Genomic DNA, 17,486 nt, shown 5'->3' with positions numbered 1-17,486 from the left:
CCCGGTTGTATTAGAGGTGTTTATGCTTGTTTATGAGTCGGTTAAAGTATATTTATCCTGTTTTTAGCTTTACGTTGTTTTCTCGTTCTGAACAGCTTACCTCGAATCGGGGTACCCTCTGGAGGAGACACAAAAGTGAAGACATATAATCAGTTCAGCTCCGGGTTAATGTTAGTAATAGTTAGAAGGTATTTGGGATGAAAAGGTCACTGAAACTAAGTTATCACATCATTAGCAGATATATTACAGTAATCCGGACTTTTTCTGACACAAGAGGGTAATAAATTTATTTTAAAAAAAGGAGAAAAAACAAAAACAACAATGTACTTCACTGCTGGTATCACAAAAGAAAGAATACTTTTATGACTGGGACCTTTTGACTTATTCCTTTAAATATCCTATGATGAGAAATGCAAAGATTTGATAGCATAAAAAAAAAACCCTGAGGTGTTTTCAGGTACTTGAAATTCATTGTGATGAGCAGAACATTAGAGGGTTTATTTGCTACACTGCCACTTAATACATAAATAAGAATCTTATTGGCAACTATAATGTCTACAAAACAGCAAGAAGCAGCAGTACTTTATACAGGAAACACAGATATAATACAATTTAGAGATATAACTACCTTTAGGTAAAACAAGTTCTATTTTTCATATTGAAGCTATTATTTATTTTGCAAGCCACAAACCTGCTTAACTGTGACAGACACTCTTTACCTCAAAGCTCATCCCGTCTCGCCAGTCATTTGATCCCTTGGCTGCTTCCATTGTTTTATTTCACTGAGAGTAATGCTTTTTTATTTGTTGTTTACTTTGAGACTGTATATCGTTACATACTTGACTGCAAGCCAAATGTTCCATTAGGGACGATAAAATATTGAGTTTTTCCCGTTCTTGGCTGGTGGGTTTTAAGGATGTTGTCTGGCCTAAACTGTTTGCGCCGAGACAGAGGTTTAGCTTCAACCTCTCTGACTCTGAAATAAATTTTCAATAAAAAAAAAAAAATAGTTGTTTATTCCTGATTTTCTTTTCCATTTTCTTGCTTATATTTTTTCATCTTACATCCCGTTTGTGTCTTGAGTGCCACAGTACTTCCAAGGGTTTCCCTTTGTTCCCCATCTCTTTTCTATCAGCGGCAAAGAGAACACATATGACCTTGCACATACTTTGAGGATGCCAGCAGGACAATATCAACACAACAGAAGTGTCCCTTTGACATTTTAAACATGCTGGCTTAAAGCCAAGGGTCAAAACTATGCACTGTCTATTAGGATTATCTCTGCAGGTCTCACCTCCCTCATACATACATGCCATTTTCAACTGGGCTTACTGTTGAGCTATACTTTATTTTCCTGTGAACTCTAAACTAGTCCATACTGCAATATCTACCATCTCCTTTAGCAACTCATCTGCACCGTGATATTAACTGTTTTTGGGCTGGGAGAGGTTTTGGACTTTGTTCAGCCTTCCAAAGGAGCCTCACTGCCAAAATGGGCGTGGTACAGTAGGGTGATGTCATGATAAGGGCGACATTGGCATCGGACATAGGAGTTTGCCCTGAAATCAAAGGAGGCTCCGACTTTCAGTGTCGTTGTGTTCTTGGGCAAGACACTTCACCCGCATTGTCTACTGATGATGGTCAGAGGGAACAGTGGCGCCAGTGTACGGCAGCCCCGCTTCTGTCAGTGAGCCCCAGGGCAGCTGTGGCTATGATGTAGCTTGCCACCATCAGTGTGTGAGTGTGTGCGTGAATGGGTGAATGACTGAATGTAGTGTAAAGCGCTTTGGTCAAGTCTCCTGACTTGAAAAAAGGTGCTATATAAGTACAGGCCAAGCAAACTGAACTTTAGTAAACGGTTTAACTTTATGTATTGATGGAAAGATTAAAGTCAAAGTCTGGTTTTTCAGCAATACCGAAGACCTGTTGTTCGTCTGGTGTGGAAGAATCATTTCTCCGGGACAACAGATATAAATAACTATAATCATAGAACTGTTAACCTATTCTTTCTTTTGTTTATTTTCTTTTTGTCCTTCTCCAAGAGGCCAAGTATATAGGAATGTATTTATAGGAGCATAATATGAACATAAGTGCTTTCATCTTAACATGTTCTACGATGTTTGAAACAATAAAAAATAAACTACTGTCTCAGCAGACAGTAACCAGCACTGTACTCCATGTTGTAATACATAATATATACATAATATATAATCTGTTCACTACACCTTAAAATTACCTATTTTATTTTACTTGTACTTTAACCAATACTGTTTATTTATAAATTTTTATATTGCATTTGTATTGTAAATATGTCTGAGAGTTATTTTACTTTTTAACTCCTTGTTTTGTGACTTTCATTATGTCTTCGTGCATAAATGACCATCTTTTGTGATACCAACAATTAGTATTCAATAGCTCTAAAGTCTTGCCTGGTTTTTAATGACCCTTCAATTTTTCCTTTTTTATAAACAATTTATCAAACTGTACTTGATATTTTGCTGAACATGTTATTAGATTGTTAAACTATCTGTAAACAAACATGTAAAGCTGAAGTTATGTAGATATTAGTACTAAAAATGCTGGGACTGACTATTAATTAAACCTAAATATTTTAATAACAAAGAGCACAATTGCATCAAAATGTTTTATTAAATTTTAGAAAATATTTTTGTTTTAAAAGTTCATAATTTCTTTAATCCAATGCTAAAATAATTAATTTGAATACAGTATGCTGCATTGCATATGATACTATTAATGAAAGCTGAGAATCACTAAAAAAACAGGCAAAACGAATATAACATTTAATGTCTTTTTGAATGAAAGTATACATACGGCTGGGTGAGTCACAAGACACAGGACACAGGGTAAGTTAAGTTGTTAGAGTTAGAATCAAGTAGAGGCTGCAGAAAGCTGGTTTATTTTGCTTTAGCTGAGATGAATTTTAGTTGGGAGTTAAGAGGTTTTATGGTTAGAGGTTAAGTTAGGTTAAGGTTAGAGCAAGGTCAGGGTTAATAAAGGAGATTTATACAAGGGATGACAATTACAACTATCACGAAATGAAAGGAGCAACTAAAAGGAGACAATTAAATGAAAATAATGAAGTGCTTGGGTAGTTAAGGTTGCTTGGTTGAAAAGTTAAAATGAAACAAACAAACAAAAAAACAAAATAGAAAGGTTTGTCGAATTATAACATAATTTAATGAATATTTAAAAAGTTTTAAAACTAAAACATCACAAGCAGATCATATGAAAGTAGGCCAAGACAGTTAGGCGGAACTGTTTGGTTTTTAATTACAATACCAAATCCACCTCTATTAGGGACACAAAACGGTTTTGCCATAAGCTTCCCATCTAAGCTTTGGTCAGCCTGGCATTGAACAGATTAGGGGGACAATGACCTAAATATCCTAACGTGTCTCTGTCTTCCTTAAATGATCAAATGTGGTATTATTTAAATTTTAAAAAACCCTCTGAATATATTTTAAAAAGGTATAACTAAAGGCTATATAAAGACAGCTTGGCCAGAGGTGTTCTGCATCTGCATGTGAGGGAAACTAAGTTGCGTGATTGGCTGTGTGTCAAAGTCTGACCACCCTCCAGAGGGCATCTGGCTGACCTTCTCGATGTTCCAAACCCCCGCCCCCTCTCGAGTCTGAGTGTGTGGCAGTAGGTCCCTGAAAAAAAACTCTACTGTCACTACATCTGCAGAGGTCCCAGCCTCTCTCTCCAGAACGACTCTGATGCTGACATCAGTGTAAATTTAAGGATATTACGTGTGACTCAGAACACACAATGATAAATTGTGAATGTGACGATCCTGCAGCTTGAAGTGAGCTTTTGTTTTTTCAATAAAATAAAGAAGAACATATTCTTTATGAATACTCATCCTCTCACTGTCATTGTGGCCTGTGGTGAATCATAGTGGTTGACAAGGCCAGTGAAGGCCTGGGGTCTGCAGCCATGGGAACTGGGGAGAAATGTCAGGCTCCCTACACACCTCTAAAGGAACACCTTAGGGGAGCCTGATTCAAATATCACTGCCCCACCAGCACAGCATGGTCTTGAACATAAGGAACCAGTCTGCCAGCAAGTCTGCCAGCTAGTGAGCTATCTTGGAAACGTGTTTTTCTTTTGATATAATGGCTTTACTTATATTTTGTTCTAAAAGGGTATATGGCAGAGCCAGATTTTTCTAACAGGCTAAAATAGAAAATAAATCATCAATTTGAGTTTAAGGTTGTGAAATCTACTAGAGCAAGCAAAAGACTGGAAAGGTAACAGCTAGTTTCTATCACCCCAATTCAATGACCTGATCCTTTTGTTTTTGTCATCATGACCCAAAAAAAATCTACTAATAATTAAAACAATCTATATTTACTAAATGCATGATTAATGAGGGTAAAAAAATTAAAGGCTTTCTTTAAATAAATTTTAATACATTTTTTTGCAGACCAGGATTGCATAATTTTGGGGATTATTGGATGTAGATTTCATGGCTTTGCAACCATGATAAGTTAAATTACAAAAAGGCATACCTGTGGATGTGTAAAAAAGTAAAAACAGGCATGACAGTTGTACTCAAGTTTGAATTGCATATCTATTGCTCATACACCATATAGCAGGAAGGAGACCAGTTCTGCATAAAGTGAGCTTATTAAATCCTACAACAGCAAATTAAACAAAACTTACATTGATACGGTCTGGAAGACCACTTAGTGAGAGGCCATCATTGCTGCAAATGCAACCTTAAAAGCCAAACTTATGTTGGCAAATGGATTCAAACATAAAGATCTAATATTTATGTGTTCTGATGAAACAAAGTTTTTGTACATGTTTTACTTTTAATAAAAAACTAAAAAGTAACTGAAATATATTAGTTTGCATGTAGAAGTTAGTCTGTTTCCATGTTGTGATTTGTCAAGTAGATGGTGAATAAATAAAGTTTACAGCTCTGCCCACAGATTATAATCTGGCCATAATTCATTTCTATACCATCTATATGTGATGCTAATAAATCTTTCCCAAAACATTTTTATTGATGGCCTATGTTCCAGCTTCTGGGGGACAAATTTCAGCTGATTAGAATTGGGAAGACTTCACAAATCTACTTATTGTTTAAAAATGCTAAATTTATGGCAAACTTACAGTATAATGCCTTATTAACTCTATTTTAAAAATGGAAACCTCTTTGGCAAGAAAAACGTAAAGCCTAGCCTGGTAATACAAGTAAAGGCTCACATTAGTGAGAGTTAGGAAAACCAAAATGAAAGATTAAGAATGAACTGAGGAGACCGGGGGGGGGGCATTAAAAAAAGAGGAAAAAGGTTAGGGTTGGGGAGCAAGGGTTGCATGCATTTTGGGAGGTGGTTTTAATATGCCGTCTGCTTCAAGGAGAGTGGGTTGGCTTTATGAGCTTTGCAAGTCACTTACCAAATCTTTCTGAAAATGACAAAGCAAGAAGAAGTAATTAGAAAGAAAAGAAGAACAACAGAGTTTATTTTAGGATAAAATTTAGGTTAGAATCGCCAAATACTTAAAAGGAAGTAGAATCTAGTTAGCCATTTTGTTTATCTAACCCTTACAATTAAAGCATCAACTTGATATTTACAGTATAAGTTGCTATTAATGGTTTTTATTTTTTAATAATTATATTAGAGCAATTAGTTCAAAGGTTAAGAGGGTTTTTTATCTTTTAGTTTGTTTAACTTTTTTTTTTATCATTTCCTTTTTGATTACAACTGTGATATGAATCAAAGTAAATACAAGGTTTTTGAAGCCCTTGTGATGTGCCATGAAGCACATCTCAGTTTCAGACACCAACATAGACAAAACACTTTAACAAAGAGAGTGACAACAGGACAACTGTTAAACAGGAAACACAAAGAGAGACTTCAAGGTATCATGAAACAGAGAGACAGATGATACAAGGGTTAGACAACACTGGAAGCTACATTTCTTTTATCCACAGAAGCCTATTACTCACAAAGGCACAAGGAACAAGTTGAAGATTTGTACAGTTTTACAGGTAAAACTGTTTTTCAAAAGCTGTAGTTGACCCTTTAAATGATCCCACTAAAATCTAAAAAAAAAAATGCTGATGGGGATAAACAAATGTGTAACAAAATTGAAGAAAATAACTGTCCCGGTTTTATTTAGAAAATCTATAACAAGTTTCAAAGTTTTATAGCCCAATATCTATTGCAGGAAATCTAGATCTAAACAGGACCATAGAGTATGGAAAAGACATCCTAGGACATTCTTATGCATATAAATTGAAACTAGCAAATTGTAATTCATCAGTAAAATTTGGCAACTAAGCTGGGTTCAGTTAGTTAACATGTATAAAGGACATTTTATACAATCAGTTCAAGTGTGATATGAATTAAAAGGCTTGTATTGTTTTAGGAATATAGAGTAAAAATGAACAAGCATTTGTATGTTCAAGGATTAATCTTCAAATGTTTCATCTTTATCCACAACCAATAACTTTTGCCTAAGGTAATCAGTTCTATGTCTTCCATAAGAATGTATACCCTTTGAAACTTTCACATTTTTCAGATTAAAGACATCAATTTCAATTGGTTTTATTGGGATTAGATGTGATAGACCAACACTAGGCGGTATAACAGCAAGAGGAAAGAAAAAAATATCTATATTTTTTAAATAAAACTATAAATCTATCTCATAATTGATATTTGCATTTTTATTCACCTCCCTTTTATCAATATATTCTAAAATTTCACTTCTTCTTCTAGATCTTCCTGTTTACTAACTTTTTGTATCTAGAGACTGATTTTTTTCACAATAATTCTTTATGAAATACCTTACGCTTACATTGATTTAGGAGTTTCTATACAGCAGTCTTTAGTTTCTAAAATAGAGTTAGGTCTATGTCATGCTATAGCTCATTTTATGCTTTGATGTCTATCTACATGTTTAGCTAAGCTGTCTCTCTGACATGTTGGTTTATGTCACATTTATCAGTTCAAATATAGGCCAAAAAGTTAAATGTTGGTCTCATTTGCGAGGACCCCAGCTTCCAAAGGTTTGCTGAAGAAGGGTCCTTTTATACTTAAGCAACCTTGCCCTTTCTCCATAAAGGCAAGTATTGTGAAGTGTGCAGCTGAGTAAGACGTCTTTTAAGTCACCAATCCAAATGCAGTTCTTCTACTTCCTTGATCATGAATTGAAGTGCTCCTTGAGATTTTCAAAGCTTGTGTTTTACACCCCAGAACTGGCTTTAAACATCCATATAATGTCATCACATGACGCATTTTCTATGTTTCTTGACCTTCATGATGCTGTTCATTTACTAAGGTTCTATTGAAAGCTCCCAAGGTCTCTATAGAATACCATTTACTATGACTGAGTTATACACATTTGGACCTCTGAAGGCAAGCGGTTAACCTGCGTTGTTTAAGTTAAAAGTGACTTTTATATTTTAATGTATAAAATGCTATTCCACAGTTGTGGATGACTTTTTGATGGGCTATCACATCAATCTCCAATCCAACATTTGTGGTTAAAGATATAAAACATGAAAAGTTCTAGAGGTAATGATACAATTGCATAACACTGTATTTGTTGCCATGGAATCAATAAATCTAGAGTAATGCAAAAAATACAAAAAAAAAACACACAAATTTCTGTATTGATAAATAAAAAAGAATATTTGCAAAAACAAAAAGCAATATAAAAGATGTTTCAGAACATGTTTTTCATTAGTATGGGATTCATAATAAGATGATGTATCATTAATTCTGTGAATGTACAGCCTTTGAGGGGATTTAATAAAATCTAAAACTCATTGGTGTCAGAATCTTTATTTAGAGACCTCGTCCCCCATTTCTGGTTGCAGCAACAAATCAAATGAAAGTCATTTGATTTTTCAAATGGTGACAAATCATCGACCGAAAATATCTACCCCTGTTGCCCAAAGCCACTGCAGGGCCTGCACTTAATTAGCAATATAATTAGACTTTGCATTACTGGGGCAATCTGTGGGCTTTAATCAATCTGAACAAGAAAGCTTTTTCACATGAGAGTTTGTACTGCAGAATGTGAACATTGTTGTCATTGTCCACAGTGACACAGTTTTGGGATAATTACATTTATTTAACCCTCAACTATAAACTCCCAATCCTAGTTTGCTCATAACATATCACTTGGAATCAATGTCAGAAAATTTCCATTCTAACTTAGTTTACTATTACATAAATAACTGACACATGCAAAAAAGTCCAATCATATGTACTCTTATCAGAATAACTGGAATGTGGAATCTGCTGGGAAAGAAGTAACACAACAAAAAAATGTGGCTAAAACTCGTCTTACCTGAGCGCAGTTGCTTGATTCGTCCATTACTTGCACTTGGATCTATGGGCAGAAAGTCTTTGTACCAGGTGATTTCTGGGTCAGGGTTCCCACTGGCAGAACAGAGCATGGTGGCTGTTCGAGTTCTCTCTACCACTTTGAGTTGAGGACCCATGTCAATATTTGGGAAGCCTGGTGGCAGAAGGTCCTCTGTGGGGAAAAACAGGGAAAGGGAAGTTGAAAAGCCTGTAAGTCAGGAATTCAAAACTTATTTGTGAGCCAATCAAAAATTATGTATTTTAAGTTTGTTTGGAGTTGGTGTCCTTTTTTTAACAGCCCCAGAAAGTTATCACCGTCACAAATCCATGCTTCCGTCATGGTGCAAACGTTAAAAATGTAATAGTGACTAATAACACGACATTTAGCAATTTATATATATATTGAAATTAAGAGAGTGAGTGAATCACAATCAGACAAAACGTCTTTAAAATTAACAAGCAATCATTTGAAAAGGGATGGAAATGCACGATATGCACAGACTGTACATCTAAGAAAATCCACTTGATTATGTGGCTTTGACCTGCATGCAAGACTGAAGCAACTAACAAAGTACTGTACCTGATGTACCTTTTTGATTTGGTTCAGAAAAGAAAAATCTTCAAAACTAAATACTTCCTTACTGCCTTACAATTCTCAACTGATGCAAACAACTAAGTACATAATTTGACAAATTGCAATGCACTCTGTGGGTATTGTTGCAGTTAAAACCAATAAAACTTCGAACATCACTAAGAAAAAAGCAAAATTGATTATTTGACTTGATCCAGTTCTATACAATAAATAAAGTCACAACAAGCATATATTCAAAGGAATGTTTTTTTTATTTATAAGATAACAAGACCCAATGTTTTATTCTAAAGAGAGGTTAAGCTGATTAATGGAAGAACTCAAATATCACTATCATACATCATATCATTTCACCTTTTGAACATTTTATTAGGACCATTAGCTCATTGCATATTACACTGGAGTTATTTTTTTGCAGTTGCATTTTTCATTAATATTTCTCTTCATATCTTAAAAAAAAACTCCTCACCAGAAACAAGTAATTTCCTAAAGCAGATCGTGCATGATTGAACAATCATTTCTGTTTAAGAGATGACGGCTTAGTGCACTCTGTGGTCATTGCTCTCCTCCCTACTGTCTTTGGGCAATTAGTCCCATGGGTCAAATTGCCTGACCTTTTCTCCGACTGGAGCCAGAGCAGTGATTCATTCTCAGATGACAAGGGAAGTACCCAAAGCTATAATATGCATCTGAAGCTCAAGGCCACATCCCAAATGGGAGAGGATTGACTGACTGAAATACTGACCAGTGGCACAAAAGAGCTGCATTTGGCAAGCCAATGACCTCATATTCACACTGCAGCCATCACAGCGGCCTCTTGGCAAAATCAGAAATATAATTTATGTAAAATTAGGACAAAATCCTTTTTTACTGTTTTAGTTGGTCTTTTAAATCAGGGCATCACTGAAGATGCAGTTCTGTTAATAAAAACTTACTAAGAATCAGATTGTTTCAGTCCGAATCCAGACAGGTTGTCTGCTAGGTTGATATAAAACCACAGTAAATATTTTAACGGTGGGTCAAAAAGTGCAGGCATTTACACTGTTATGTTTCAAGCCGTTTCCTCTTCATTATTTATTCATACCATCCCTTTGTAATTCCTTTATACCTGTTCATCTGAAGCCCAGAGCAGCCTTAGCCAACGTTTTGCTTTACAAAGGTACACAACGTTTTTTCTTACAAACTCCCTTCTCTGAGTGTCATCGATGATCTATGTGTAAGATACCATCAAAGGTGTTGCACTCGTGTATGCCTCTTATGAGTACCATCTGTTAGAGAAGCCTATCTGCAAAAGAGTAGCTCTGCCCTGCACTCCGAGTATTACATCTGATACCTCTGCCCTGTGTGCACAACAAATCCCTCTAAATTCATGGTATGAAAGCATAAAACCAAGGCCAGTACAGGCCACATTAAAGTAGTGTTGTGCAATTTTACCAGTAGGTAATGAATATATTAATCAGAATCAGATTTATTGCCAATTTGACTTTGTGCTAATGGTGCAGAGAAATTAGACATATATAAGGAATACTGAATCTATAGTTATATACACAATATAAAAAAATACAGTATACTATATACAATATATAGTACATATCTATATACTAAATACAAAGTAGACTGTGCGTTAACGTAATGCAACAGGTCTGGAGATGCTACGTTGGTGTAAATAACTAGAAGTGGAAGCTAGAGTTAATCAATAGTTCACTCAAATCATCGTGGGGTCCACGTAACGTGGCTTCAGCTGAGGAGCGGCGTGTCTTGCCTATCAGACCCGGGGGCCCACAGGCCAAAGAGAGAGAAGAGTGAGAGTCGGCTGCCTAAGTAATCTCTGTTGCAGGGACGTGACGTCTTGTGGTAGTTGCTATCGCTTACATTATTTGACATTTGACCTCCAAAAGCAGGACGAGAATACACACTGAGTAAGTGGATTTGAAACTAATTTGATTAGGCAGAAGACGGAGGGAATGTGCGCAAAGGGGCTAAAATAGGGCAGAAAAGGTGGATAAACAAACAAACTGAGCAAACAAGAATCCTAGGATTATGGATCTGCAGATAGATTATACCACTATTACAGCTGCTCTGACCTGATACAGCACCAGCAGCTTTCCTGGACAAATGGCATGCATGTTGGCTGCTTGCTTCCCTGGAAATAGAGTCAGATACAATCTCATGCCCTGAAGCTTACAGGCTCTGTCGATAAAGGCGGTCATGCAAAATAAATAGATCACTCATCGAGGGAGTGGAAGTTTAGGGTTAGCCAGGCTGGATATGAAGGCAACTGACATGCATGGTATCCTGGAATTCTCAAAGGGGTCCGTCTCAATAGCAGAACAGCAAGTGTATTTCTATGATTTCTGCATTTTGTGATAATAGATATGAAGAGGCTAAATGAAATAAATTGAAAAAAGCCTGGTCAGACAAACTGGTATGACGTATAAGGCTTGTCAGTGCAATAAAGAGCTGGTAGAGCTTGATTTCAAAGGCGGGACTAACAAGGTCACCCTCACCTCATTATACTTTGAGTGACAAAAGTATCTCTAATTAAAGAAGTCAATTTTGTAATACAAGTAAGGGCTGTTTCAACTTTGTGACTACCTCCACTACTAGCTCAGACGCATGGAATGAAAGCACCTCAGTCATGCCTTGAAGAAGTCTAATTAAAATCTCCTTTAATGAACACTTTATTAAGGCACATGCATTTCTAGAGCCTGACCTGTAAAATCCTGAAACCTTTAATAAAGTTGCAAGAGCCAGTTTGCTACAGTATACCACATGCCATTAAATCCCTAGGTGTCACTTCTCTGCTCCCCAGCTACCCAAGCGAATAAATCACTAATACAAGTTATTGCCTTGCATTGGTGAGGATTTTATGCTGCATATGAGCTGTTGACATTATCATACTGCAAATGCCATTAATTTTTAAGCGTAGCCAAAATCAGAGGCTTTAGAAGTACAGAGTTCCGAGCCATCAGTGATCTCCCAGAGTGGAGAGAGTCATAACTAATGATGAAGAGGGAGAGGTGAATCCCAGCAGACTGGGACTGCAGCAAAGCGCTGTGATGTGCTCCACCATACCCCGCACCTATTACTCATATTATTATTTTCACTTACAGCAATGATTTAATTTCATCAGCAGCCTAATCAGGTTAACTGATTACCCGGTGCTGCAGCGTAGAGACACAGGCTTTGAGCAGGCATGTGCACTAAAACCACAGAGGGTCTATGGGGACACAGACAGAGAGAGCACAGGAAGGACAGAGAGACTTCAAACCTAATTTGAGCTATAAAGTACACAAAATGAAGATAATAAACATCATGGGTTTAGATGCAGAAAAAAAAGATAAAAACAAAGACATAAGTTACCTTTTATGAATAGAAAGGGGTACACTGATGAGATACAAGTTTGATAAACCTATAAGCCAGAATAAATTTGTGTTAGAATGATAAATATTTAATTTACCAGGATGTTTTAACTACAGGGTAGACAGCAGACACACAATCCTATATTTTTTACTCCCGCTGTTTAGTTAGTGGTGGATTCAAGAAAGAAACTAAACATAATGTTCATGCTATCAAATACTAGGTAAGATGATATTTATCTGTGATGGGGAATCTTCGTTTCCTCTTTCTTTGTTTAGTTTTGTGTACTGGAGTAAAGCATCTAACAGCCAATAGTCACTGCACACAATGTGCAAAAGCCAACTTTTTAATAACAATATTACCTAAACTTGATTTTCTTTCAAACAGGTGGAAAAAAAGTTTAAGGCATCCTTTCTCTTGTTTTTGTGAAATTCCATGTAAAAAATGACTGGTAAGACTAATGTTAAATTGCTTGAAGGAACATGTGTAGAACAATACCAATGAGAGATCCAGGGACAGAGAAGAATACCAACAGAGGGGAAATCTAATCACAGTGTCTATGGCCCAAGCACCGATAGCCCTCTCCAAGATGGCCATCTCAGCTGAATAAGGGTTATTATACAACCAGCACTCAACCTCTACTCTCTACTCCATTCCCAGAAAGACATCTGATGTCCTATTAGTATTCTCTGCACCCAGCACATCTAGCCACCAAGGGCAACATTTACATCAAAATCTCCCAAAATACAATCTGGAGAAGCACACAGGATGAGCAAACGAGAGGCAGGAAAAGGGGGAACATTTTGTGGAGGGACGGGTGGGTGAGTAAAAGTTCTGTAAAAAAAAAAAAAAAAAAAAGCAGAATTTGCAAGGTGTGTTACCAAACTCCCCTAAATTCTTATGTCAATATGCACATAGGGTACTGTGGCTTAATATGTACATAATAAAAAGGTTCTGTCTCTGAGGCTCGAAATGTTAACCCTCAGGCATTGATGATTTTTTTTTTTTTTACTTTTAATGGCTATCACCTAGTGGCAACACCTATTACTTACTTTCCCAAGTGCAATTTGGTTATATTAATGTAAGTCAACTTAAGTTTGGTTAATTCTGCATTTATGATCTTCATAAAATAGTAAGCTCATAAGATGCCTCTCCTATTTTCTAAACATCAAAGAAAATGTTTTTTTTAGCTCCTAAATTGCATTATTTCCCCTTAGTCAAATAATTATAAAAATCCATCTAGGTAAATCCAGAGTAGAATTTAAGCTTTAGAGAAGCATGTATGACTCAAAATGAAGATAACAAAATCCTAGAGTAAATTATGTGACTAATAAAGTAACCAATGCAGTGAATCAAGTTTTTAAGATTACTTCAAGGATCCTGTTTCTTCTTTAAAAGTGATTTTGAAAAAGTCTTTATATAAAAGTTGCATCCAAAGCCTAAGTTAACCTCAATTAGTAGAGTGTAACCATTTAACTAAATGTAAGAATATACCTTTTTTATTTTACGAGTTGGACGTCTATCAACTTGTGGGGATCCTTCCTTGGTGAGTTTATCTACAGATTCTATCTGATATACAGTAAATATATGCTTATGATTAAGACATTCATTTCTTGTAGATTTAGTCTAAGTTTAATAAATAAATATTTGACAAAAAATGTTTTATGTTTTTGATGTTTATATCTGCTATTTACCTGTTTTTTATTATAAAAGAAAATAACTGTTTATCCTTTAATTGCCTTGTAAACGTCCAAACCCCCTTTTCTTGACCAAATGGTAAACTTTTTGGTTGACCAAGCAATTAAAGGGTTAATCAGTTTTAGTTGTTATTTTGAAAGAATCATTCTTTTATAAAGCAACTCTGACTACATGCAGGTTTGTAAAAAAAAAAAAAAAAAGTTAAATAAACTTTTTAAGCTCCAGGACGTATTTATAGCAGGTTGGCACTAGAAATAAATTGAGAACCAATTGTACATTTTTATTACCATCACCTGCTGGACTGAAGGTGTAGTGCAGTTTTCTCATGCTAAATGATCTGGGTAATGGTAAGGCATGCTGACAAATTACCCAGGAATACCATTAGCCAGGTAAAACAAATCCCTGGGCTTTAACTCCTTGGCTTTCAGTGAAAAACGGGTTAATTGGGCATTATTTTTACAAGTAACTCCATGACTTCTGAACCACTGACCTACTGTAAAGTTGTCTGCAAACAGATTCCAAAACACAAAGAACTTTTATTTTGCGACTGTGCAGTGTTGCCAGCTACCAGTTCCCTGGTGAGTAAAAGTTATACATTAAGATTTAAGATCAATTGCAGTAAGTCTGTTCCAAGATTTTGCATTCTACAGTAAAAATAATGGAGATCAATGATCAATTTACCTCAGCAAGAGGAAATTTATTTTACACAGGTTATATCTCCTTAAACACATATCTTACCCCCAAGGAGTTTGGGGTAAGACAGTGTCCATGGGAGCAAAGGGATGAGATCAATGCCATTATGTGTAATGCCTCCCTATAAAGAAAAGTCACCCAGTTATTTTAAAAGGTGGTCTGCTATGAATGTGCTTTTCTCAAGTTGTGTGTGTATGTGTGTGTACATATATGTGCAGAGGTGGTTGTCTAATGAAGATTAGTGGGCACCTTGAAAACTCATGCCAATAAATGACGTAATGTGGAAAGCAGTGCAGCTGTATTATATTCATTTAAGCTTCACCCCTTTACTGCTACATCAGTTTATCCTTTCACTATATAGAATATGAGCTCTAATATGCATTCTGCCATTCTTCAAAATACATTTTAAGAGTTTTTTTTTAACAAAGTGATTTAAAATAAAGTTTATAAGAAGACGATTTACAGTGACAAATTTATCTGACCCCACATTGATGAGAACATGAAAAAGAATGCGCAAGGTTTTCAACCAGTATTTTGGCGCACAGACTAATTGATAGGTTTAGCACTGCACAAAATAACAGGTTTGGGGGAATTTATTGTCTACCTGAATAGAAAAACAAAACACAACAAAAAAGACCTACATTTTTATCATGGTAAGCAAAGGCCAATCTAAGCTGTCCCGGCTCCCCAGCCAAAAATCAACAGCATAAGAGGGCTGAGCTCTTTCACTGTGCTGCCAAAAAAATAAAATCTTGCCTTCAAAACACCCAAAATGTCAAGACTTCAATCAAAGACCAACATCAAACACAAAGTTATTTCAGGGAGGTTTATGGATTAGACTAAGGAAACAGTTTCATATACAGAGAGACTATTGGTCTTAACAAGAAATCAATCCTCATTAAGGAAAATTTAATTATTGTAATTTAATTTATTGTGTGTATATGTATATATGTCTATATATATATATATATATATATATATATATATATATATATATATATATATAAATTCTGATCTCCAAGCTGTGCTTATGCATAAATGCGACTTTGCACGAGTGTAGCTCAGAGTCTGCACTTTATGGTCCACACTGATGGTTCGCTCTCAGCAGTATGTCTCTTGCTGCTTAATAAACTATGGGGCTGATCATCCTCTGCTAAATGTAAAAAAAATCCCTTTGTATAACTATCAATATTTTATTTCTACCAGCTCGAGAAAAGGTGGTACTAAACATTCTTTAAGTACTACCAATAAATTATTTAAATTATATCCAGAGAAAATATTACATATTCATTTTCTGTTTCCTTTGAATATGTCAACATTTTAGTTGGCAGATTCATTAAATTTAGGTCTGGATTGCCATGGTATTACAAGGCAATTATGTAAGCTCTCTATGTGTTTTTTTTATATCAACACCATGTGAATTTAAATCTACTTGGATCCCTGAGCAGCATTAACAAAGGGGGAAATGCTCAAGAAGAATGTTTTTTGTTCTTTGCTTTTTTAGAGCAATGAAGATTTTATTTATGTGTGTGTAATGCAGATAGTATCTCATAACAAACATTTGTTGTCACTATACCCCCATCACCTCTGCTCAATCAGAATACAATTTTGCTAACTCTCCATTTCAGCAATTATTTTAAGGTCCTATTCACACCCAAATATTAACACAAATGCAAAATAATTCTCAGCTTTCACAACACTTGAATGTTAGTCTTGGTTAAAACTGTACTTACTTCTACATTACATAAAACATTTTATACATTTATAGGCTTTTTTTAAGTTTCTCTCTCTTCTTTAACTAAGCTGTAATCTCCCGTCAAACAGGAATGAATAATAATCACCTTACTTAGCTCTTCCTTCAACCTTTACCGCAATAGGCCTGCACACAGCACTTCTAAAGCACTCAGGACTTTTAAGTCTCATCAACTTCCAGCCCTGAGGTGCTCCAGCATGACCCCCATGTTGTATGAATTCAGTCACCTGGGTTGTTGGCTGATGTATATGCATGAAGCTGGCAGTTCAGGCCACATCCCCTTGCTATTCTTTATGCATGAGCTGGGCCCTTCCAAGTCATCACTCCTTAAGGTTCAACAGGACTCACCCTTTTCTCCCTATTCTCATCTGATGTGGCGCAAAGAGTCATAGTTCCCTTTTTAACTATTAAACATTTGTAAGTTGATATAACTCTATTGCTGTTTTGTTTTAGGAGTTCAAAATTTTTAGCAATTAAATACCCTGTGCATCTGCATGCAACATTTAGTGGGATAAATGTGTCCCTTTATATGTGTGTACTTTCCACATCATTGATTGCACAATTAAAGCAAAGAGATTAACATATTTATTTAGGCAACACTATTCCATATTCAACTAATTAGAAGCAAACATGTAATGAAGTCCAAAGGCTGAATTATCTAAACGAAACATGATGTTGAATTACTTATTATTGTAATATATTTGTAATGGGTAATTCTTATATACGGTATGGAATTTTTTAATGTATATTTTTCTATCTATCTCTAACTTGAAATGCTAGGTTTTACTGATGTTGTGTTTATAGAACTTGACTCACAGCAAGAAAGTTTCCATTTTGGAACTATGAGAAGTTTGCTTGTTATCCTTGTGTTTGTCTAGATTGCTTGAGTAACAATAGTTTCCTCATCCAAGAGAAAAGAAAATATCCTAACTTGTCCAGACGCTTGGCTTAGTGTTTACACTGCTGTTTGTTTTGGAAAACTCTGTTTAACCCCTGCGATGGAACTGATAAACTGTCCTGGCTTTACCTTACATCTTACATG

General features: G+C 35.6%; 1 protein-coding gene across 11 annotated transcripts in view; it reads right to left on the bottom strand.

The window, feature by feature from the left end:
• The window catches only part of LOC107083665 (receptor-type tyrosine-protein phosphatase S-like), a 272,199-nt gene that overhangs the window by 93,340 nt on the left and 161,373 nt on the right, over positions 1-17,486 (bottom strand). For all 11 annotated transcript variants that reach the window (XM_015373047.1, XM_015373045.1, XM_015373049.1 and 8 more), the window contains one exon: positions 8,335-8,523. In XM_015373047.1, coding sequence (XP_015228533.1) covers positions 8,335-8,523 — 189 coding nt within the window. The remainder of the gene's footprint in view (positions 1-8,334; positions 8,524-17,486) is intronic.

Source organism: Cyprinodon variegatus, unplaced genomic scaffold, assembly GCF_000732505.1.
Source record: "Cyprinodon variegatus isolate N-32 unplaced genomic scaffold, C_variegatus-1.0 Scaffold80, whole genome shotgun sequence".
NCBI lineage: Eukaryota > Metazoa > Chordata > Actinopteri > Cyprinodontiformes > Cyprinodontidae > Cyprinodon > Cyprinodon variegatus.
This window is presented reverse-complemented; position numbering and strand designations above follow the sequence as displayed.